At 45.6% G+C, this 25,768-nt stretch overlaps 1 protein-coding gene across 1 annotated transcript; it reads left to right on the forward strand.

The window, feature by feature from the left end:
* Positions 1–52: 52 nt before the first annotated feature.
* Positions 53–25,768, forward strand: ulk2 (unc-51 like autophagy activating kinase 2). The gene is made up of 27 exons (XM_030337174.1): positions 53–1,221; positions 3,230–3,322; positions 3,447–3,488; positions 8,347–8,379; positions 9,418–9,454; positions 10,116–10,289; positions 10,694–10,767; positions 10,851–10,952; positions 11,204–11,262; positions 11,439–11,521; positions 11,662–11,712; positions 11,809–11,897; positions 12,517–12,685; positions 13,284–13,344; positions 15,601–15,750; positions 16,654–16,799; positions 16,962–17,045; positions 18,070–18,371; positions 18,889–19,073; positions 19,241–19,350; positions 19,695–19,832; positions 20,438–20,673; positions 21,301–21,479; positions 21,999–22,117; positions 22,369–22,526; positions 22,924–23,059; positions 23,386–25,768. The coding sequence occupies exons 1-27, from the start codon at positions 1,132–1,134 to the stop codon at positions 23,448–23,450; spliced, it is 3,165 nt and encodes a 1,054-aa protein (XP_030193034.1). The 5' UTR covers positions 53–1,131; the 3' UTR covers positions 23,451–25,768.

A 25,768-nucleotide genomic window follows, 5' to 3' on the forward strand; every position in this document is an offset into this window, starting at 1 on the left:
CGACGTGGCGCAACACCGCGCGGAAGGATACTGTATAAAGGAATAACACCGCACTACGTTTCAGTATTGTTAAAGGCAGTCTCTGGACGGCGGACCAATTGATTTTAACCAGGCAGACAAGAAATACAAATGTTAGACCATTTAGGTAAGAGTCGAGTTGGACGTAGTGACAGCTTCTAATGAACGCCACTGTCGACGAAGGATTTGCTGTACAAAGTGTCCCGATGTCAAACGGATCAGATTGATTTTCATCGAGCCAGGATTGTTTTTATTTGACCAGAGAGGAGGACGGTGTCTTGCAGAAAAAGGACATTTCGGAAGAGGACACAACCAACGACAAACGGATTTATTTTCGCATTTGTTTTGCCTTCTGTCCAAATGTAAAGCCTCTGTGTGTGTCTCTGCACTGTTGGCCAGCTAGTCAGTCATGTCTGCTGTGTTTTAGGTCGATCGCATAGTTAACATCGAGGTGACAGTGATGACAACCACGATATTTACCCCATCGGATGCACACTAACATGAAGGCAGAAGACCACCACTGGCAGCATGAGACTCGGAGGGGCAGCAGCAGCAGCAGCGTTGTGTCTCTCCGGGACTAGCAGAGTCAGATAGTCCTGGTCCTCTGCAGGTGGAGGTCAGATAGTCCTGATCCTCTGCAGGTGGAGGACAGATAGTCCTGATCCTCTGCAGCTGGAGGTCAGATAGTCGTGGCCCTCTGCAGGTGGAGCAGCTTTGCAGGGCGACGTGTAGGACGGCATCATGTAGACTGTCATCCTACACAGTCTGGCTCACTTGAACGCAATCGTCTGCCGTGCAACCCGGAGATAGATGAATGGCTCATGAACTAGGTCCGAAGCGGACAGCTGGTGCTAGGGACTGACACAGCGGACCTCAGGATAAGTCTATAACTAGGCATGGGCAGAAGATGTATGCTATGATTAAGGTTGTCAGGACGAATATAAACGCCCCTTGCTAAAGCGATACGTCCTGCCCACATCAGGACCACGAGTCACCAGAGGGACGACATTGGAGTGACCAGCTCACTACATCGCCGTTTCGCCCAGAGTGAAAAGCCTCGGGGCCCTGCAGACAGAATCAGGAGGACCCTTGTTTACTGGGACGTCCTTCATCATGGAGACCGTGGGGGATTTCGAGTACAGCAGGAAGGACCTGGTCGGACATGGCGCATTCGCAGTCGTTTTCAAAGGGAGACACAGAAAGGTACATGCTTCACATCTGCACAATCATCCACACACACCAAAACAACATCCACCTGCTCCCAGTTTTATGTGTGTGTGCGGAAGAAAAGGGCAAAATGACGCTTGTCTTGGAAATCTGGGTCAATGCATAATGCAGTGTGCCACTCTGCAACATCAAAACACAAATCACCAGATTTCCTTTTTCGTATATGTTATCATAGTAAGTCACGCAGGCATTGCGACTTCGCTTTAATCTGTTATATTTCAATGCCTACATCTTTGAATTTGAGTAGCGTTTGTGAGCAGTGTGAGGTGGCAACATACGTCCATTCATGAAACTGGTGATTCAAGCACCAGAATTGCTTGCTGACGTACTACAGCTGCAGGGTGGATGGCGTGTTTCACGACAAGAGTCATCGTTATGTAAGGAATGTGCGAGGACCATTCATGCTCTTCTGCAATCACCTACTATCGTGTTATGGTGAGGTTGAAACTAAAACATGTTTATTACGGTGATGTTTTCAGAGTATATTTATGTTTAAGACACAATTGAAGATGCACACAACATTGGGAATAGAGGTAATATCTGTTTTTTAATTGTGTGTCTGTTTGTGTTTGCTCGCATCTTTGCATATGACCATAAAATAAATGAGAGAAAATGCATTGTTTCAGTTTTTCCCCTGACCAAATAGCTCTAATCTCTAATCAACTGAAGAGGTTGAAAGGCGAACCAAATAGCCATCTAGGGTCTAGGCAATATTATCTGAATTCTGACCTTGCCGCCTTGTCTTTACAAGCCAGTGTGATCAGGCCATGTGACCTGCTGAAATGGACCCTCCATGTGACAAGTATATTTGTAACCACTAGCATCTGAAAAACGTGTGAATGCCCTCTGTGCTATTTCTAGGGACAGTTCCACTTAAGAAGACAATAGGAGTGGAGGGCCAGAGCGATGCAGGAGTAGGTTACTCTCTCATTGCATATTGTTTGCGTCATTTTCAAAGGCAAACGGCCACAAAACACTTATTGAGATCATGTGAACTTGGACCTCATGTTTTCCTGTGGGAAGATGTTATTCTCATGGTATTTTCACCACAGGTTCACCTATCATGGTGAATCCAGCAGTGCTGCTGAAGTTTATGTCTGTGTGTTTCTGACCCCACCGTTATCCCACCATGATTCACAAATGAGATCATGTGGGTAGAGGCATCTCAGCATCTCTCAAGTGACTCCTCATAATACACAAAGTGCTCACACGGCATGACTCACCTCCAGTCTACACTGTGGCACAAAACCTCCAAGTTGGTTTACCTTTACTCCCAACCTCGCGCTATGTTGGTGAAGGAGGAGGGTAGGTTTCCTGTCATCAGCCACACAGCCATTCATGGTGCCAACAGTGTAATGTATACAACAGCACGCCAGGTTGGCTTCTTTATCACAGTTCAGGCCTGCCAAAGGCGGTCCACGTTCCCCGAGCTAGAACATCTCACATTAGCCTAGATCCACTTTAGAAAATGTCCCTCTTCATTAATAGGATTTCTTTCTTTGTGCAGTTTAACTTAACGCACACAGCTGCACCGCTCCTGTACCCTGGACCTCATTTTGCAGTTCCTTTTTATAAGCTGCTTTTATTCTCATTCCTCTCTTCCCAGGGAACATTTGTTCTCCCTGGACTTGATTGACCTAGTCTTTATTGGCCACTGATGTGTTAAGTCTTTTCGTTCATTGGAATAGAGGTCAGTATTATTTTCCAATGTCCCCTGTCGAGGCTTGTTCATGGGCAAAAATTAAAAGCCTTCTCGTTGCCAGGTTTGCAATTAAAATACCCCACTACTTTTCCACTTCCTTGGCCCTCTCTCCCGCAAATGGTGCAGACAATGACAATGCCATTGACGCCTGCTGGCTAGACTCCATACACACAAACACACCCTGATCTTGAGGGAAAGGGGACATCTGAAGGGATTTAAACTAATTGCCCCCTTCTTGTTTTTTTTCTCTCCTGTTCTCCCCCGCTTTCTTCTGTACTGTAGAAGACAGATTGGGAGGTGGCCATCAAGAGCATTAATAAGAAGAACTTGTCCAAGTCCCAGATCCTCCTTGGCAAGGAAATCAAAATCTTAAAGGTGAGTGTCGTATGCTTCTTCTCACTTGACTGTTACCCGGTAATGATTATTTAACATTCCTTTCGATAAGTATTAATGTAGCTCTTCTTTGAAATAATAAATAATGTTTTTTTCTTTTTTGAAGGAACTTCAACATGAAAACATTGTGGGACTTTACGATGTCCAGGTACGCCCGCATTTAATATGTATTTGAAAAAGATTTTTCTGGGGAAAAATGTATTTGTTGTCTTGCAAAGGTACTGATCCATTATGTGTGATCATGCCCCTGTTTTATTAACACGTTGCTCATATTGTCTCATATTATACAAGCTCAGCTCTATTCAGATTAGGCTGCTAAACTAAATGTTGAATAGAACTAGGTGAATCTTTTTCTCTCAGTAGCTTCATTTATAAGTCTAAGAGCGTATGTATTTGCATTAAGGTTTGAGTAATGATATAAAACTAGAGTAAGCTGTGCTCTGCTATATGCTAGCTACAGTATTCAGATAACGCATCTCTGCTCTTACTCACATTGTGATCTTTCACAGAATAACAATGAAATTCCCTATAGAACCTTAATATAGAAATCTGCTAGAGAAGTCCCTAGAGAATCAATGTTTCTTTCAGCCTTTTTTTTTTACTTCAGACAGAAAACACTTGCTTTATTTTGGCCTCCACTAGGCCCTCCTGCTCTTGTCAGAGTTGGCAGATGCAGAGGCCCTAGTATTGCTGGAGTTCAATACTGTTGTCTCAAGTTTGCATCCTATAGCCTTGCCCTCAATCAGATCCATGGTCATAAATGCACCTTTCTGGATTTAGGGCTAAAACTCTTGTGTTTTTCCTGGCAAGAACGCAGGTCATTCTCTTAGAAGGATCTAATGCTGTGGATGGCTGGAATGCCCTGTCGACTTCCATAGGAGAGACAAATGTGTATTGAGATGTTACAAACAAGCCAATATCTATAGAAGTGGAGTGTGCGCCCCAACACATAACATACACAGCGCACTGTACACTGCACACATGAGGCCATGTGACCTGCATGTGACCAACCCGGTCAGGCACCAATCGTTAAATCCGCCAATCATTATCAATTTACCTTCAGCTGGCTAAATTAGTGATGATGCTGGTTACTTATTCATTATGTTAGTGCAGTGGTGCACCATTTTGACATTAAGGACATAATTTTTCTAGAAGATATATCATTTTAAATGTCTAAGAATAGAATCAAAGACAAAGAATCAGAATTTCTTATTCTTGATACAGCAAAAATATGAACTTAATCAAATAACTATTCAAAAATGAAGGGCAACCCATTCATTAGAAGTAGAATAACTGTCTTGAGAAGCAGAGATGTATGTTTGCTATGAGTCTAAAGGGAAGTTTGATGTGGAATGGGCTTCTATTGGATATGGGGTGGTGGGGGGTGGTGCTTGCTTATATTGGATAACCGATGTGGCTTAGGACGCATGGATATGAGATCTGAACTGATAAGGCTTGATGCTTGTTGGTGCGCCAACGTTAGGAGCAGTGTTGGGAGTCATTTGGGTTCTGTGTCTTTATGCTGTCAGAGTTCCATATCATCCATCTCCTGCAAGGTCTTTCTTGTAATCCCCACAAGATGGATACATCTTTTGCTTACTTTGTTGTATTCTTTTATAGTAATGCATCATGTTACATTATCAAATAGGACATGCCACACAAAGTCATTTCATTTCACTCATCTCTAATGGTAATGAGCTGTTCTTGCATTTATTTTGTGTGTTGGGCTACTGCAGCTGTCGTTGGCCGAAAGGTTGTAGGCTATTGGGGTCTGAGACGGTGTTCTCTGAGAAGGGAAAGGCACAGGACGGAATATCCTTTTGGAGTAAAGAGTGACTTAAAGGATAGGGCCATTGTACATTTGATGTATTCCTTGTCAACCCCTTTTCCATCTCCCACTAAGTATCCACATTCTTGTTTGCTATTTGTCGTTATCTTGATAACCTCAGTTTTCTTTCATAGTTATTTTTCTATTTACAGATAATATAGAGTGCAGGTATTAAGTACTACCTTTTTGTTGTTTTTTTGAAGTATACATTTCCTTGCTGGCAACTGTTTACTCTATTTCCCACGATGAAAGTGTGAGTAATGTTAGCAATGATCTATAGGTATGTTGTGCAAGTCGATTGCTCTATTTGTTTAATGGTTAGGGTTAAGGCTTCCCACTGGAGGCCTGCTGTTATATGTTTAAAATACAACTGACCCAAATGATTTGCCCTTGTTTGTGTGCATTTTCATGCCAATGCAATGCAGAATAGGCCACCTATTTTAGACGTATACTAGTTGTGTTTGGGTTTTGTACGCACACATAAAGACCTTTATTTCTCTTGTGGAAAGGAGGTACTTTCTGGGCTATGGTTCAGTATTTAGTCTCTCCAGCTTTGCATATTTCATAATGTATAATTACCATTCATGTAAGGCAAAAATGAATGCACTCAACTCATGCACACCAGGCTTAAATATAATAGGGGAATGATAAAATGCACAGTATCTGATAGTGCAGGGGTGTTATTACAGTGAAAGGGAATTCCTTATTTCAGATTAACAGACGGAAAGAATGAACGAAAGACTGAATGAGTGAGGGTTTGTCTATGAAGCTTAAAAGTCACATGACACATACGCCAATCGAAAAACAAAACCTCAACTTCCTCCACCATGGGAACAAAGTGTTCTACCTAAGGGGCGAACCCACACACACACGCACACACACACACTTCTCTGAAGTGAAATTGTAAAGGCCGTAAACAAAGGCTTGGGGGTGGGGGGAAGGAGAGGGGAGTCTTGCCTGTACTTGGGTGGGCGGGGGGGAGAGCTTTGAGTTATACAAGAGGCTTTCTAGGAATTTGCTTCAATGTTCACATTGCATCGGAGGACTTTTTTTCTAGAGCTCATTACGCACAAGCACACACTGGTTATTGACCGAGACATGGGTCCTACCAGCATTTGAGCATACACGAAACGGTAAGGTATAGAAGTGCATCTTAAGAGTCTGGATGTGGTTTATGTGACCGCTGGCCAGTCCAGGATGGTTGAACAGAATTGTACGTAATTAGAGCCCGACTGATAAAGGATTATTAAGACCGATACAAATATTTGGTGATTTAAAAATCCGATATTTCTGCCGATATATATTTTAAAAAGAAATTCCAGAAACACGTTACAAAACATAAACAGATTTCCCTTACATTGGTTATTTGTAGTTATTTATGAGTCCTCATTAAAATAATAAGGTAATGCAGTTGAAAAAATAAACCTTTTATTGTTTTGTCACAACAGAAAAGTCAAAATCTAAATTTATTAAAGTTCTGATGAATTAAATGCATAAAAATAAAAACGTAAGATATGACACTCAAAGTCTGTTGAACATAACACAATAACCAAAATATATATTAATTAATTAATTAAGTAATTAATCGGCCAGTACCGATAGTTTGGAAAATGCCTAATATCGGCCCGCCGATATAGCGGTCGGGCTCTATTCGTAATAATCTCCAACAGGAACATAGGCCTTGGTGACTCCCTTGTTTTATGGCAGTATGCCTGCAGAGTCCGAAGTCTGCATTTTTTTTTAAAAACACCCGATATGAGTGTACACACTCAGTGAACACTGTGACCCATTTGAGGGTTGGCCAGCACTCCGGGTAAACAACATTCACTTCATCTGAGATGTTGTCACCACCCGTCCATGGCTTTTCTCCTCTTACTGTTTGCTGAAAACCATTGACGCGTGCTGTTTTAACTCACAGATTATTATGTGCCTATTGCCTATACAGTTTCAGAGAAAACAACACTAAATCGGAGAGAAAGTACAACCAACTGTGTGTTATCCGAGACGATGTAGTTAGCTCCTGTGATTTACCTGTTCAATGCCACACTGACTTACTGACTGATGCTATTAATTATGAGCTGTGCTTGGTGTGGTCTGTAAAGGCTGCTACACACTAGCCCAACCGTTGGCCATCTGAAATGTTTTCCGTGTGTGTTCAGCGGTGTTGGAAGCTTTTGGAACTGCGCAGACGTTGTCTGGTCCAATTCAACATGCGAAGTCTGAGAGCGTAGGCGTCTGGCCACTTATTGGTTGCGTGAGCGAATCTTTGCGGTGCGTGGGATGGGCGGCGCGAGACTACCGTCTGCATCTCACGCAAGCGCAGAACATGCACGCTACTGTTAATTCGCGGTGTCTTTCAATGCAACTTTTCTGCCAAATGGAAATGGGTCAGATGTGAGATAACGAATTGGTCGGATAAAGGCAGTTGATCTTTGGTTTGAGTCTGGGGGGTGTGTAGGCCCCTTAAGAGACTCCAGTGATGCGTGTTTGTGTTTTTATGACGGCCGTCGCTGATGGTTTTACGTAGCTCCTGACATCTTCAGTGTTCAGCTCCTCTCTGACCTCCAGAGGCATCTGACCTCTCAAAGAAACCTGCCACGCCCATGCTCTCTACCCCCCCCCCCCCCCCATTATGTAATCTCCTCCTGCCATTGAGGTCTAGCGACTCGCACATCCCCCTACCACCATCTGTAACCAGACCCTCATCGGCTTTGACATGAAAGTCAAATCCGACTTATTTTGTCCTCATGCCAGTTACACGCTTGGTACTCTGATGCTCATGAGTAAAACTCAAACTGAAGTTGATACAGTATGTGCTTGTTAAAAAACACTTATGCAGTTACTTATTTAAATTAACCATACAGAGATATGTTTAAGCCTAACGCGCTGCTTAAAATTACACAAAAATGTTCAACAAACATACACAAACTCACTCACTCAATCATACTCCAAATCAACGCTGCATACATTTGAAAAGTTAGTTGATACAAGACACTGTTGTTATGATTTGGGAAATAGACTCTTGGAATCACACCCAACCAGTTGGCAAGTTTGTTTGTGGTGTTTTCCATTGGGAAACCATTGGCTAATAGGAAGTTGTACTTCTGACACAACTGCAAAAAAAGCTGATGAATGGTGTTCCACTCACTGAATTCTTGATTCTCCTAATTTCTTCCAGGAAACGCCTAACTCTGTGTTCCTAGTTATGGAGGTAAGTGCAACTCTACGTTTGAAACCTTGTATTCCCAACCAATATCTCCCTCAGTCTGGTTGTTTCGCAACACCTCTGGCATGCAGGAGAGGCAAAACAAACTCTGTTACCACAAATACTCTAGCTGGAAACGCCCCCAGCTTCCCTCAATCCGGTTTTCTAGGAACCCCTTTCTTTGAAACTTGAAAGCCATTGCCAGATTGTCATTCCTCTACTGCTACATTATAAAGCTCTCTTGCCTGAAAAACAATAATTGTTTTCTCTCCTTCTACCTGCTGTTGTTTTTGTAAAACTTGAATGCTGTTTTTTTACAATCGCTATTATGTTAGGAATTGTTTTTGCTTAGCTAAAACGATAGTTAATTTCACTCTTTATATGTTCCCATATTTATGTTATTTTACATCAAAATAAGAATAATTGAGCATGGGTTATACTTAAGCTAAAGTCATGCTTGGTTAATAATCCAAAAGTAATTTGTGGGACTGTAGTAAAAGCTGCTGGGAACCTTGCTATACACACTCCATGAACAACTATGAGGTCATCTCAAGATGATCTCTTAAATCCAGTCGGCCTGTATTACAGCTACATGTGGTGAAGAACAGCTGGCTTCACCTGTGGTGAAGACCAGTTTCAATGATGTAACGATCATCAAGGCCTGCGAAGATTCTTATTGTGAGGGGTTAGAGAGTTTGCTTTGCAGGAAAACCAAAGAAACATATTCAGCTTCAAAACAAGTATTTTGACCTCAGTTTAACTATGATACGATATGAACCAAGGTTAATCATTCCCTCGCTTTGGCTTAACTTTGCTCCCTACATAATTTGATGTAATGCAGAGATTTAGAGCTAGCTTCCTTTAATAGGGATTTCTGTTCTGATATAAATAACGTCAGTTGGCAGATTTACTACATGACCTTGCTTTTATGTAAGCCACAATTGGACCACGAAAAGACATACATGCTGTTCAAATTATGTGCATTCAGATTGCTTCTGTTTGCTTCTGACAAAAATCATTTGTCCACTTCTACCCCTCACACAGTACTGCAATGGAGGTGACCTGGCCGACTATTTGCAAGGTAAGCATAGCTTTTAATCAAATCTTCTTTCTCTAGAGAGGATTGTTGTTGATCGAAGGAAATTAACAGAGGCGTTCTCTGGAAGACATGCTGACTATGGGTGTCGTGGTGGGGGTTACTGCTTATGTGTACTGTTATTGTGAGAGAGTGAGAGTCGTTGTCCGTACTGTATGTATTGGTGTTTTGTTATGTGAGGCTTGTCTAGAAAACGTCCCAGCTCTGCACAAAGGCCCTTCTTTATCAAGTTTAGAGATCGTGTAGTCAGCAAAGCAGTGAGGCCACAGTGTTGGGCTTCCCTCAAGGGACACTCGTCACCTTCCATGTCTGTTGGCCTCAAGTAGATAAAATGTAGCTAAAGGGAACCATTATTATAGACCGGGTTAAACCCGACTCGAGGTCTGGTCCCACACAGCCACCATGATATCCCGCTTCATCCTCTGCAATCAGGCCAAGCCAATCAATTAGTGCTCATGCACGATCGTCGAAATGAGTTGAAGTTGAGGTCTTTGTCCATGGCCTTCAGCCAAAGTCACATGGCTGACAGTGCTTCTTTTTTTAATTGGAGTACCCTCTCTCCAATCAGGGGCCAACATTCGTCAGAGCACTACTGCAATGTCCACTGTTGTTGTAAGACTTGTGAGACTCATTTTCTCCCATTTAGCCAAGGGAACGCTGAGAGAAGACACGCTGAGGACATTCCTTCAACAGATAGCGGCAGCCATGCGCATACTGAACAGCAAGGGAATCATCCACCGCGACCTCAAGCCACAGAACATTCTGTTGTCCTACCTAGGACGCAGGAAGTCCAGCATCAACGGCATCCGCATCAAAATAGGTGAAGACATTGGCTTCATGTTTCCCAATGGGGCACTTTGAACAAAGAACCCTTCTCAGTGTCCTTCTCATCCTGTTCTACAAATGAATAATGTTGTCTTTTAATTGTTATTTGTCATTTGTCATGTTGAATGATGATGAATGGAGTTAAGAAACTCTGGATATATTATGTGTTTGTGTTGTATGACAAGCTGGATTTATAGTTTTCCTTTCAGCTGTTCAGTGTTTAAAAAATAAGGTGATACCGATGTTTTCCTTTGTTGTTTTGTTGTTGACCATTGTTGTTGACCATTGTTCTTGTTTGAGATTTTGAATAATAGATGTTACGTGTGTTTAGTTGTGGTGCTATAAATAACAGACAACTGCTGACTGGCCTGTTTTTTTTATTTTTCCCCCTGCCTGCAGCGGATTTTGGCTTTGCGCGTTACCTCCAGAGCAACATGATGGCCGCCACGCTGTGCGGCTCCCCCATGTACATGGTGAGGGTTCAGTTTATTACCAGCAGTATGTGTGAGAGTTTAGTTCCCCCCCCCCCCCGCTGACCTTGTTCCCTCCTGTCCAGGCCCCAGAGGTCATCATGTCTCAGAACTACGACGCCAAGGCCGACTTGTGGAGCATCGGGACGGTCATCTACCAGTGCCTGGTGGGCAAGCCCCCTTTTCAGGTCGGTGCGCCCCTGCAGCTGCTAGTGGTTCGTCTTATGGTCATGGATGAGAAAACGTCTTTAGAAATATATATATATATGTGTGTGTGTGTGTGTGTGTGTGTGTGTGTGTGTGTGTGTGTGTGTGTGTGTGTGTGTGTGTGTGTGTGTGTGTGTGTGTGTGTGTGTGTATGTAGGTAATGTGTGTGTGTGTGTGTGTGTGTGTGTGTGTGTGTGTGTATATTATATAATTTATTTTATTCATTTTATAGGCTAATAGCCCTCAGGACTTGAGGATGTTCTATGAGAAGAACAAGAATTTACAGCCAATGTAAGTCAAAACTGTTGAACAGAAACACATTTTATTGCCACCTTTCACAATATCAGCCGATAAGGCGGTGCTACTGCAAGAGCTAATGTTTGATCCAGATCATTTCTGAGGTTTAGTTTTGGTGTTGTGTTAAATTCTAAAAGAGGCAGGATTGGTTGTTGTTTTTCTTCCCTCAGCATCCCAAGAGAGACATCTCCCCATCTAAGTGACTTGTTGCTGGGTCTGCTGCAGAGGAACCAGAAGGACCGAATGGACTTTGGTTAGTGCTGACAACACATCTCAGACTGACAGGAAGCCATTAACGTGCATGAGTTGTTGTCCATGGATGTAATGGGAGATGTCTTTCAAGGCCAATGCCCTGCTCCCTTATTCAGCCTGATCTCATGTTTATTCCCCCAGATATGTTCTTTGGCCATCCTTTCCTGCAGCCGTTATCTACCATAAAAAAATGTGAGTACTGCTTTAATTTTCCAATCCCTGGGATTGGTAGTCCAATATGAATCCCCAAACGTCCCGTTAATGCCTTTTGATTCCCCCCCGCCACAGCGTGTCCAGTCCCGGTCCCCAGCGCCTCTCATGTCGTGTCAGACGGATCCTGTGGAAGCTCCCCCAGTATTCGCTACAACTCTCCACCTGTGAGTATCGGCCTGATACTCTACACTGTATTCAAACACAGCACATCGCCTGCATGGGGAGGTCTCGGTTAGTGACATCACTTTGCACCAATCTCAAACATAAACTCACTGCATAACCTCAGCAGCAGCTGGTGTTCACAGTCAGCACTATGAGAGCATAACAAGGCGCACGTGTCCCCGGGGATAGCAGCTGGGTCGCCTGCTCTGCGGCTCCACATAATGTAGATCAGTTGTCAGACTGACGGCTTCATGAAGACAAGCTCTTCATTTAGTGATAAAGGATGATGATATTGGTAGGAGCAGCCCTGCATCACTCTTAAGGCGTGCGTTTCGCTACATGCCACAGCCAGTGGGAAAGCAGGCAGAGTGGTTTTCCCACAAGCTCTTGGTTCTTCTCTGCAGGGCTGGGATTGCATTAGTTTGACAGTCAGCACTGCCTTGCCTCGTCGAGTGCCTTCTAATTGCATTTTCCAGCAGCCAAATCAAAACCTAATCCTCTCCTTGCTTCCTCTCCTCCACATTTCCTCCCCTCTGTCTCCTCTCTTGCCCTCCCTCTACCCTCCACCTCCTCAAAATGCTGCATGCGTACGGACCGGCCCCATCGGCTCCCCCCGTCCAGTCCCTCCCGGACATGCAGACCCTGGCCGAGGACGCCCTGTCTTCCCCCCCGCTGGGTCCACCCAACTACCTGCAGCTGTCTAAGGAGTCGGTGGGCAGCACCAGCAGCAAGAACTCCTCCAGTGACGCCGACGACTTCGTCCTGGTGCCCCACCTGTCCACAGAGAGCTGTGAGGGGACACGCACGCACACACACACACACACACACACACACACACACACACACACACACACACACACACACACACACACACACACACACACACACACACACACACACACACACACACACACACACACACACACACACACACACACACACACGTCTCACACACACACACACACACACACACACGCACACCCCTACCTGTTGGGCGGCTCCACGTAATGGAGATCCCTTGAGTAAAAGGAAGCCACACAGAAGGGCCTCTCCACGAGCCCATTCACCAACAAACCACCGGAACCCATAAACACATTCCCCACCTGCTACCTCTTCAAAGATAACAACTCCCAGTCCCACAAACGATGGATTCTGTGTTGCACGGCTAAACTATTAACTATAGAACAAAAGGTGATATTACTATCCATGTGTTGAGATGACCTCAAGCCTTTCTAATGTACACTTCTTAATTGAAATGGACCTTCTGGTGTAGCATTGATATCAACACGAAGTATGGTTCTTCCCTAGGGTTTTCTCTCTCTGTGTGTGTGTGTGAGAGAGCATGCCTTCATGACAGTAAACTAATCCCTCTGCTCCTCTCTTCTCAGATGACCAGCCCATGGGAGGGGCGGGGCGTCGGGCGTCGGGTGAATTTCTCGTGTGTGGAGGGTGAGTGCGAGGCCACGCTGTTGTTCCTCTTATAACATCGATGACGCCGATAATGACATCCCTGATGAATCCAAGCACAGTGTCTCACCGCCCACAAACCACTTGCTCCGTGGTCGTTCGTGCACATGCCGGGAGGCTAAACCCCTGTGTTGACATAATTTCCCCCCACGTGACTAAAAAATTGTGAACAAGGAAACAGAGCAGCTGGCATGTCGTCGGTACAGCTCCCCATTCTCCCTCGCTATACATTAAACAACCAGTACTTTGAGTGGTAAAGCATTGGTAAGTGGATGGTATTCAAGGTTCAAAATAGCTTGGGTCTGCGGTGGAAATATGTATGAATATATGTGATACATGTGTCAGATGTTAATCATGGTGGGTTATTTAGCCATAATTAACCCCACATACCCACAAACACGCATGCACAGCCGTTGACTGTGTGTATATTTTTTACTCTCCTCCCTGGCTGCAGAGCTGGCTGCTCTGTTTCCCTTGTCATGCAACAATTTGCGTCACCAGCCTGTGAATTTGGCTGCTGTTGATCTGGCAGACGCTATAAATATATTGCTTTACTTTCCTCTGATGGTCAGCCTCCTGTTGTACACAGGAAGTGAATCATATCAGACCATGGTTTCATACTGTGTGTTCTAGAGCTGCAGTAGCTGCTGGACCTAAAAACTAACAACAAGGCGATGTGCTCAGCACTCTAAAATAACAGCAGAACCATAGTCAGAGATAATAATAGTCATGACCAACATGCACTGAATACCCACGAAGGCATCGCTGTGTTCTTGGTTTCGATAGGGGTCATCTTCTGCGGCGAACCCAGCCTTCCAAAGGACACGCGTCTAGACTGTCATCTCTTAAAGCAACACGATCATTTAGTGACGTCTTGTGCTCTCTGGCTCTTTGTCTCTCTCTGACTCTTTCTCTTGGCCTCCCTTTCACTGAAACTTTGCATCCACTTGCGCTGGAGCAGACTTGTTCTTCCCACGATCAGTTTTTGTCTACTCGTCACATAGCCTCAGGCAAAACGGTCCTCTTACCTTTGGCTTTCTGCCTTTCCCATCTGTTCTTCCTGTTTGTTTTTCTTCTTAATTTCACTGAAGACTTTCTCTCATTGCTGGTTGAATGCTATATGAATGACCCTTTGTTACCCCAAACCTATTTGCGCACATACACACAAATAGATATAGACATAGGTCTTTATTTATAGACGCTTAAAGAAGTGTATCACATTGATGTATATTTGCTACATTGCAGCTTTGCTGTTTTTTCTCTTTGAGTCACTTCTTGATGAGAGAAAGGCAGAGAGGACTATCTTCAGAGTATTGTTAAACTGGGACTGAAGGTCTGAAAAAAGGCTCCACTCCACATACACTTACTTTCTTTTCTTTTTTTACTGGGAGATTACGCCAACACACTTTTTCATTCTGGCTTCTCAGAATTTCAACGAGTTAACAGAACATGTGGAGGCTTTCTGTGGGCTCTTTGTCCTGGCCTGTGTACCGAGCAGTATCTCTCACGTGGAGCAGCAAGCATGGCTCTCTCCCCCTTGCCTCTTCCCCCCCCTGCTTTTAACCCCCTTACATAATACTGGTTTCCAACTGTTTTTCCCTTCCCCCACCAGTGTTGGCAAGACTCCTCCCACTGTCCTATCTCCTTTCTTTGTTCCATATTATGCAGATTTCCCCTTTTGGTGACCCAGTCATTTCTTGGCGAGGAACATTTTGTTTCCAATGGAATAACAAAATAATGCAAATTTGCTCCATTTCCTCCCCTCTTGTTTTGCTTGGCTCGTGTCCGTCCTGCTCATAGAGGGTCCACCCATTCCAGCTCGCACGTGCCGTGGGCCGGCCCACAGAGCTTAGCTGCTGGAATTGGCCCCCTCCCACACGCAGCTCATTGGTCGTGCCTTTGTGTGTTTACATGGACGGCCGGCCCCTTTTTGAGCACACTGTTCTCCCTTTACCAGCAGGGAGAAACATTATGAAAGCCGACTCAGTCGTTTCTACAGAAAAGAAAGAACGAGCAAAAACAAACCACAACATACTCGTTTCAGTTGGTTTGTTATCGATTATTTTTACAAATCAGTAAAACTGTTTTAGCGGTTGCCATGTGTGGACTTTAATGGATGAGCATGGGTGTTGACAACCCAGAAGTCCCAGCTCTGAAGCCCTGGGAGAAGCAGCAGCAGCAGCAGCCCCGACCACACTGGCTAACCGCGGTGCTCCTCTCCCCCTTCCTGTCCCGTAGGCCGCCGCAGCCCACGCCGGGACAGACCCCCATGGTGTCTCCCCGGGCCGAGACCACCCCCATCCCCGTGCCCACCCAGGTGCGCAACTACCAACGCATCAAGCAGAATCTCTCCAGCAGCCCCACCAACACGCTGAGCGGCTCCCCCAGGTAAGAGGCAACGGCGTGGGGGAGGAGCAAGCTCGCCTCCCCCCTGATGGACCACCCCCATGGAATGTGTTATCGCTTGTTAGGGGATCACCAAGTTTGACGTTGATGGAAACTACTAAATTAAGCTAAGCAGAAGGACAATAAGTTGTTTTGTTAAGATGTCAAAGAAGTTAAAGAATAATGATAATGTTTGGTTTATGGTTAAGTTGCCTCCAGAGAATGCCTTCATATCCATAACATGAATCAACAAGTCAAACAAAGTTATCTATATATACGACTCTATTACATTTAAGTTATTTATGCAGTTGTGAATGTTTCACTTGAGTTACATCAGCTGTGTGTGTGTGTGTGTGTGTGTGTGTGTGTGTGTGTGTGTGTGTGTGTGTGTGTGTGTGTGTGTGTGTGTGTGTGTGTGTGTGTGTGTGTGTGTGTGTGTGTGTGTGTGTGTGTGGGGGGGGGGGAAATATGAAATCAGAGGAAGTTGTCAGCACTTGTTGTGGCAGACCATGAAGTCAGTTGTGTGAAGACAAATTAAGGGGAAGCTTCCTGGAGTCAGTGTTGCCTTGTGGTGTGGTGCTAGTGAGTGGTAACGCAGTCCAAAGTGGCCATAGTCCATGTCAGCCTGTTTATTCTGAGAAAGGTGATTCAGTGTGACTCCATGTATGCTCTTTCTCAACTGCTCTCCCTGTGCTTTGCCGGATCATCATAAGTTGCCTCTCCCGTATATTTATTATATCAGTATTATATATAAGTATATCAGTATATTGAGGGATAGCTTCCCCGCTCTCCCGACCCTACTAGGTTGTTATTGGCCGAGACCTGCGGTCTGTTTTCAGGGAAGGCCTTTCGTGTTTGCTCTAATGGCCGCTAACCCCGCCCTCCTCTCCTTCTGGGGGCCTGCAGGTCTGGCACGGTGCGTCGCTCCAACACCAGCCCCATGGGGTTCCCCAAGGCCCCCTCCGGGTCCCCCGGCTCCGCAGACATTCCTCAGGCGGTGGGGCGGCGTCTCTCCACGGGCAGCTCGCGCCCCTATTCGCCCTCGCCGCTCGGTAAGGCCACTGCCATGCCGACCTGAGCTCTGTCACTCGGGACACATTTAAGATTTTGGCGGGGAACATTGGTCACATTCCTTTTCTTGCGTGTCAGCCCCGGTCAACGGGGTCGCCTGAATGCAGCCATGGAAAGTAATGTGGCGCTTGTTGTTCCCCCAGTGGGCACCATCCCAGAGCAGCTGGGCCACTGCTGCTGTGGCCACGCCCAAGGCCACGAGTCCCGGAGCCGCAGCTCCTCTGGAGGTATGTTGTCGGGGACAACGCTGACCGCTAACGCCGCGCTACAGGCTAGCTCAGTGTGTACAATGGATTCGCTTGTTAGCGTCAGGCGCCACACCGCTGTCATGTATCATATTCGAGTTGCTTAAGTATAACAGACAAATATTTCAGTGTAACTATTGTCTCTCTTTATTCAATTTAAGTGCCCTCTTATTCATGGTGAATGATGCATTTTATTTATATTTTATTTTTATTATTCCTAATACAAAACCTTATTACTTTTATTATACCATAATATTACAGCATAGTTTCATACAATGTTTGTTGACTTGCATCTAAGGAAAAGCCTAAAATAGATTGTTTATTTTAATCAACCAAAAGCACATGGCCATGTTGGGACAGATGAAAAAAATCTCCAAAGTAGACCACTACATTCTGTAAGCTTTGCGCCTTTAAAATACGATTCTGTAGCTTTTTTGGGGTAAGGCGACAAGATTTTACCTAAATTTGCTCTTGGTGTGCTCTGGGCTTCAGAACTTAGTTTAAGGTTATGCACGGACAGAATGTCCCTCTTATAAGTATAAATACTATGCTTTTTATAATACCCAAGGTGACCTTATATCATAAGAGAATTCATATACCGGTAATATCAGAAAAGATTAGTAATAAACAGATAAGCACCAGTAATAGAACAGCAGTACAGTCAACATGAATGCTCATTTGTCACCTCAATGAGTGAGTCACTCAATCCGGTGTTCTATTAACGCCCACACAACAACTGTAAGATTCCCGTGTGTCACAGGTGTGTTTTGTGTTTATATGGAGAGGTCGGGTTGTCATGGTGACCTTTTATTTGGGAAGGTGGCGTTAGCACTTGGCTATCGCCCTTATCTGTAATCCCAGCAAAGGATTAACGCCCTCATGTGTAGCTGCCCCTACAATGTGGCCCTCTCTGAACGGTCTGTCTGTGTATTCCATGGGAGGGCCCTTGAAAACGTCTGTGGTTTGTTGACCTCATGCTCACACTTTTCTCCTTCGCACCCCCCAGGCTCCCCGGTCCCCTCCTCTCAGCTGCTGGGGGCCCGGCTCCACAGCGCCCCCACCCTGACGGAGGTGTACCAGACCCGGCAGAAGCAGCTCCACAAGCAGCTGTCGGACCCCACGCAGCCCACCACCACCACCACCACCACCTCCTCCTCCTGCTCCAACTACCCGGCCCCCAGCCACACTCCGATGGGCCGCCCCGCCAGCCTGGGGACCTCCCCCACCAAGCTGCTGGGCTCCTCCCCCCGCACCTCCGACTGGTTCCAGAAGTCCCCGCTGCCCACCATCATCGGCTCCCCCACCAGGGTAGGCTGACCCAGACCACGTCCAGGATGGTTTAAAGTTTGGTTTGCTCCTATGTTATCCCCTTCAAAATAGTAAAGAACAACCAGGTAACACTTAACAATAAGACTACATTAGTTTACCATGAATGAAGGCAGTAATACCAATTTCTTAATGCAGTAATAAGCATTATCATATAGCATTATCATAGGGGTTAGCATGGTGGGTATAAGATAATGCGTAAATGATTAAGTTAACATGAACACCATAACCTTAGTTAACATGAGCACCATAACCTTAGTTAACATGAACACCATAACCTTAGTTAACATAGACACCATTATTTTTATTTAACACCGCTAGTCTTTTTTTTTTTTACCTGATTAGAAAAAACACAACTGTTGATTAACTTATTACTGTTAGTTATTTGTTAATAATTTTTATTACTGGATTAACTTATGTTGAGAAATGTTTTATGTTTTATTCTAAAGTGCTACAACTAATCAACTAAACTGCCCTTTTAAAATATTCTGTCCTTCAGATCATTTCGGCACCCTTCAAGATCCCCAAGACACAGGCGTCCTGTAACCTGATGGCTCTGGCGGACCACCAGACACCCTCCAGGACGCCGGCAGATCCCCGGGACCTCTGCGCCCATCACCACTGCGGGCCCTACCCCAGCGGGCGCCAGGCCGCCCCCGAGGCCAGCCGCACCCCCTTTGGAAGGTACGGTGTTCATCAGGCCCTGGGGGTCCCGTGTTCAGACGCACACGGGTGGAAAGGGTCCCGAGGATGATGATGATGATGATGATGATGATGATGGCCCCACTGTTTCTTCAGTGCTTTTGATAGTCCTGGTTCTGAGCTCGCTGCGGTTGTCCACCCCCCCGCAGGTCGGTCAGCACCGGCCGTCTCTCGGAGCAGCCGGGCCGCATCGCGCTGGGCGGACAGCCCTACCAGGGCAGCAACGACAGCCTGAACACAGAGCGACCCATGGACACAGGTACATGCACACTAATACACATACATGTACGCACACAGACACACACATCCCCAACCTCCTCAACCTGCTCATGTTGAACAAACTTACCGCACAGGCTTTTGTTTTGCTTTTAAACAATTTGAATAAAGATTGTACGAGTGAACTAAAAGTGTGGACTCCAGAGTAAAAAAAACAGATCGACACTTGGCATGAGCCCTCCCTACCCTGGTTTGCTGTGTGTGCGTGTTTAGGTGATTGTGCGCATGTGTGTGTGAAGCACTGTGTGATATAGAGCGCATGTTTGGCTGTTTAGTGTGTTAAATGGCGGTCCTCCTCCTCCTCCCTCCCTCCCTCCCTCACCCCAGCCCCTGCAGGTTCGAGTGGGCTGGCTCAGGGAGGGGGGGCCAGTCCCCGGACTGTCCTGTTCACTGTGGGCTCACCTCCCAACAGCAGCACGCCCCCCACCTGCAGCCACCTGGGCACCCGACAGCGCACCACCTCAGGTGAGACCCGCTGCTCCCGCTACCGGGACAGCGGCTCGGCTAGGCTCAGCTAGGCTCAGCTAGGCTCAGCTAGGCTCGGCTAGGCTCAGCTAGGCTCAGCTAGGCTCAGCTAGGCTCAGCTAGGCTCGGCCAAGCTCGGCCAAGCTAGGCTTGGCTAGGCTAGGCTAGGGGATAGTCTCCGCAACTACGAGCACCCGCAGCCCGCCAAGCTCAGAATATACCTCCTGCATGCGCTTCATAACCTCCGATTACTAACCTGGCTTGCCTGAGTAGAGCAGTAGATTTAGTATTTAGCGATATTGAAGTCCCAGCAATTCCTTCCATCAGTGCTTACCTAATTTGCCTTTCACAAAGTCCTTTGTGATCCTTTTTGATTGAGGTACTGTTGCAATCCTCTGCTGTCCTCCCTATGTGACGTTGCCCTTCTTCATTCTGTGTCACTCTTCCCCATTCTTCTGTTGGTCTCCTTGTTCAGCTCCTATCCGGAGAAAACAGCCCAGCGTAACAATAAGCACTTTGACAATATTCTAATAATATTGCTGTTCTGGAGAAGAGAAGAACCTCACGCCTCTGTCTTTCTCTTTCTCTCTCTCCCCCCCCTCCAGTGGGCTCCAACAGCTCGGCAGGTTCCCTGTGCTCCACCACCAGCGGGCGGGTGTACGTGGGCTCCCCCCCCAGCATGGCGATGGGCACGTCCCCCCCAGGCTGCTCCGTGGGTAGCCTCCCCGCGGCGGAGGGCCCCAGCAGCCTGCGCTACGTCCCCTACGGCACGTCCCCGCCCAGCCTGGACGGCTTCATCACCTTCGAAGCCCCCGAGCTGCCAGAGGAGACCCTGATGGAGGTGGGTTAGGGAGAGGGGGGGATCAACATTTAGCTTTCAAAACAACGTTACAGATCACCATTTATGGACTTGGTTAAAGATAATAGTAATAGTTTAATATTAGTTGGCTTCCATGAAGGAGGGTTCACTTTTTAATGAAACACACATGACGCATACACCCTAACCGTGACCCCTTAATGTGAATCACAGATCACTCCACCCAATCTTTAATACCATCCCATTGTGTTTGTCAATTGTCTTGTCCAGTCACGTTTTGTCAGTTCTGATGTCGTCCTGTATCGTTTCCCTCTGTTGTCTGTCTCTCACCTTGTCGCGTTGTATGTGTTATGCGTTACACTTTATCGTGGTGCTATAATCCCCCCTCCCCTTTTATGGATTCAGGACCTTACTAAAACGGGGTGAATCGTTATGGTAGGAAAATAGCAAATGCAATGTATATAAATCTGAATGCAACATATTGTGTATGCTATATATGTGTAGAAAAAAAAATAAAGGGATCAACGAGCGATGGAACAGAGAAAAAACAAAGGTTGGCTTTGTATTACGAGGGTTGAATCCCAATGTCAACACGCTGCCCCTACAGGGGCTGACCTCAATGCCTCTGTCTCTCTGTCTCTCCCCGGGCAGCGGGAGCACACGGACACGCTGCTGCACCTGCGCACCATGCTGTCCTTCAGCGACGGAGTGCTGGAGATCGCAGCGCTGCGGGCCGGCGGGACGGACCTGGGGGCGTCGGCCGCCTCCCTCTACCCCCCGCAGGACAGCGTGGTGGTGGACCAGATCAGCCAGCTCAGCAGGGACTGGGGGTAAGAGGAGCCTGGGGAGGAGGCAGGGTCAGTAGTTGTGTTGCCCTTCCAGAAGGGAAGCTGGCTGTCTTGATGACTGTTTTACTTGCTGGGAATGAGGAAGTGAGTAGCTAGGTCATTATTTCAGTTAATGAGTCAAAACCGCTCTACATCCTCGGATCCTCCTGCCGCAGAACCACCACCCTAGCCTTGCAGACTGGTTTGCATATTTTTTTCAATGTGGGAATATATTAAAAGCTAATTTGTTATGAAAGTGTTATTGACCCACTTTTCGAAAAGCTCTGCAGTGTCATACATAATATCTTGATAAAATATATAAATAACCTAGATCATGTCACAACAATGGCAAAGTCATTTGTTCAGACATTTCAGTCAATGTCTTTATTTTTGAACATGGACGATTCAGGTCTGTTTACCTCGCGGGGCTGTGAACCTAAAACCACAGTCATTGCAGAACTTGCTGCACTGTTGATGTGTGGCCACGTGACTCATGTTATGAAACACTGTCCCCCCCTACAGGCAGGTGGAGCAGCTGGTGTTGTATATGAAGGGTGCTCAGCTCCTGGCCTCCTCCCTCCATCTGGCCAAGGCTCAGATCAAATCCGCCCAACTCAACCCTTCAACGGCTGTCAAACAGGGTGAGTTCCTCCACAGCAGTCTCTCTAACTATTGCTTAGGCTAGGTATTACCGATCTTTTCTTTTTTGACAACCATCCCCTCTGACAATGTGTTGATAAGCAGGGATTATTGTTTTGAATACTTTGTGTACATAATAGGATTGCGTTGCATTAGAAGATGTTAATGTGGTGGTTAGAAAATGTTGATGCGCTCCGCTGTGCGCATCCATTATACACATGGTCTCAACAGTCGACGGGCATCTCTTCCTCAGTGGTGAAAAGTCTGAACGAACGCTACAAGAGCTGCATCTCGCTGTGCCGGCGGCTCACCGACCGGCTCAACCATTTCTTCTCGGACAAACAGCGCTTCGTGGACGAGATCAACAGCGTCACGGCCGAGAAGCTCATCTACAACCACGCGGTGGAGATGGTATGTGGTCACACTCTGCCCCTTCCTCCCTCCACGCCTCACAGCTCTGGAGTCAGGGAGGCGCTCCTGTTCTGTGGACGGAGGACCACCCTGGCATAGGCCGACATGGTGTTTTTTTTATTATCTGTAGTGCCTTAAAATGGGTCCCAATGAAAGATGCATTATTGTAATCGGTTTTATTATTATTATTAAAATATTAAATTCTATGTCAATGAAGAACAAGACGTTGTGTATCAACTTAGAAAAGCGGGGATACATATCGAGGTAAAGCATAGAACAGTTTCTTCTGTATCGACGGATGGAAACCTGAAGTCATGACCATTAAAATCTGGAATAGATTCCAAATGAACACTCATGTATGAAAGCCCTGACCGTTGAACCCTGTGGGTGTGTTCAGGTCCAGTCGGCGGCGCTGGATGAGATGTTCCAGCAGACGGAGGACATCGCCTACCGCTACAACAAGGCGGCCATGCTGCTGGAGGGGCTCTCCAAGATTCTCAACGACCCGGCCGACGTGGAGAACGTGGCCAAGTGTGAGTGCCTGCTGTTTCCTGCTTTTAATTTGTATTATATTATTCATCATTCACGTGATGTCGTTTCATCATTCACGTGATGTTTTCGGGGGTTGCGGACATTTTAGGTCTGTTTATAACCTGTCTTCGGGTCTGTACCAGGGGTTTGATTTTGTGGGTTGGTTACGACCGTGACACAAGGTGAAACCACACAGAGTTTGAGTTAGGAACGGTCCCATTGAGTGACCTCACTTAACATCGGCCTGAGAGCGTTGTGGCCGACCGTCCCTACTGAATGGACTGAGGACTGATGACTGCTCATGTTTGTTTCCTCCTCCCTCCTGCAGACAAGGCCAGTGTGGATCGGCGTATCTCCGCCCTTTGCTACTGTACCGTCACTCTGTACGAGTAGTGCTCTGGACACACAGGGACCATTCTCTTTGACTGTTGACTACAACACCCACAATCCTCTGGTTCTCTCTTGTAGCAAGTCAAGCTCTTTTTTTTGCAATTTGTTTGGTTTCACGTATTTTTTGTAAAATGAAAACCACGCAGCAGACAGTGTTACCGTACCTGATTTTGGAGAAAATGGCTGATGTGCAAACTCATAACCAAAGATTACCCAAATCGATCTTGGAGTGGGTAAACGGATGGACCCATAGACATACACAAGGTGCATTGTCCCGCAACTTCTTTCTTACTAGACTGTATGACACTAACTGCGCATCAGATCAAAAGCAGAACTACATAAAGTCCCACTTTCAGGATATTGTTTGCTTTTTCTTTCCCGTTCTGAAGAAAAAAACAATAACTTATGACTGGACATTGCGAAGCCTCAAAAGACTTGGGTCAACAGTTAGTTTTTTTTTAAAACTCCACTATCTGTATGGATGTTTTATTTAACATTTTTAACTGTTAACTGGTTTTTAAGTTGTCCACGTTTTTTTTAATTTATTACTTCTCAGCAGAACCAGTGTCTCCTGCGCCTCTTGAAGAACCTCAAGTATTTTAATGGTAGGAACCCTGAGATGGTTAAAAAGGCTCTATACACAGAAAACAGCCTGCAATGGAATATGTCCTTTAGAGGTTTTTGGTTTTCAGTTTGTTTTAGCTCATGCACTTTATGGTTAGGTTGGACGGAGGGAGGGCTGTGATTAGTTTTACAGTTTTCAAAGAAATTTGAAGGCTTCACATGTGCTCAGTCTCTTGTTTTCATGTCCTATTTTGCTACCAGGTTATGATTTGTTCAAAGAACCAGAATAGGGAATAGGGAAAGAGGCCACCCCTACAACATTGTACGCGGTACATTGAAGGTGCAACAGGGCATTCCTTCACTGGAGGCCTCGTGTCCAACCTCCGACTGGAGTAGTCATCTTAATGCGTTTTATTTGACCGGTGTGTTTTTCATTGTCCGGGATGGTAGCCCATTTTTAAGGAATGTTTGCAAACTTGTAGATATTTGTATGTAAAGCATGTATTATACTTCTTTTTGGACCTTAATGATAGTCATTGTGTATTCAAGCACAGTTTTAAGATGCAGGCATCTGTGAGCAATAATGCCACTGGATGCCCTGCCTTTTCCAGTCAAAGAGCACAACATATTGTATCTAAAAATCTGCAAATTTAATACATTTTATTGATGTCTGCCAAGTGTTTGATAGCAAACCTATCTAGTGTGTGCCCACAACACATGGCAGCTCGTACACTTTCTGTCTCCTTGGTTATTTTTAATTTTTCAAGGACTGTTAATTACCGTGCAAGACCTGTACAGAAAAAATAGACCAAAATGTATTTAAAATCACATTCAGTACTGCCTAGCATCCGTTCAAGTGTGTGTGTGTGTGTGTGTGTGTGTGTGTGTGTGTGTGTGTGTGTGTGTGTGTGTGTGTGTGTGTGTGTGTGTGTGTGTGTGTGTGTGTGTGTGTGTGTGTGTGTGTGTGTGTGAGAATATCAATATCAATCAACTGCGGGTTAAAGGAGGTGCCTGGACCTGCAACAGCGGACACACTCCTCTCTCTAAGTGTAAACATGGTCCTGTGTTCGGACACATGAACAGGCTACTGTTGGCCCCCAGGCCGCTTATTCTGATGTACTGTTGTTTATAGAGACATATCTGAGTTTTTATTGGTTCGTTTCTTATGTTGATTTGTTTGGTTGTGCTCTTTCTCTTCGTGAGCACTCTGCACCGTACAAAGCCTTTTTAACGTGTACAGAAGGGATGGGGAGATACATATATATGTACAAAAAAGTTAGCCCAAACGGTTGAGTCTGAACCTTTAAGGAAACCCAGTTAACTACGCGTGTAGGTGACTACTCTGTACATTTTAGACTGTCCTCCCTCCGTTGTATTCCACAACTGGTCACCAGAGGTGATCTTTTCTAGAAAGAGCATGTGTGCACAGTATGCATTATCTCCCTGTAATACCTATAGGATTATGATCGCATGTACCCTGTGTCATCTTGCTGTTTTCCAGTTTGAGCTGAATGCGTTTTTATAAGGACCTGTTTTTGACACTCTAACCTTTACCCCAAGTAAACACATGATACGTTCAAATCAAAAGGAATATCTGGTTTTGCAGTCTAACCTTTTCTGATTGTATTCTCTGCATTAGATTTAGTATTTGGTTACTCTTTAAATGATCATAAAGATGCAGCGACTTCCACATCCCTATTTTTTTTAGAAAGAAATGTCAATGTTCTGTTTGCAATTAAAGAAAATACACAACAGTG

Source organism: Gadus morhua, chromosome 16 (assembly GCF_902167405.1).
Source record: "Gadus morhua chromosome 16, gadMor3.0, whole genome shotgun sequence".
NCBI classification, from domain to species: Eukaryota; Metazoa; Chordata; class Actinopteri; order Gadiformes; family Gadidae; genus Gadus; species Gadus morhua.

Excerpts from the sequence above, each read along its gene's own strand:
- ulk2 (XM_030337174.1), top strand. The coding sequence starts at position 1,132 with ATGGAGACCGTGGGGGATTTCGAGTACAGCAGGAAGGACCTGGTCGGA. Across the intron at positions 9,455-10,115 it reads CCTGGCCGACTATTTGCAAG|CCAAGGGAACGCTGAGAGAA; the intron begins GTAAGCATAGCT and ends TCTCCCATTTAG. Across the intron at positions 10,290-10,693 it reads CGGCATCCGCATCAAAATAG|CGGATTTTGGCTTTGCGCGT; the intron begins GTGAAGACATTG and ends CCCTGCCTGCAG.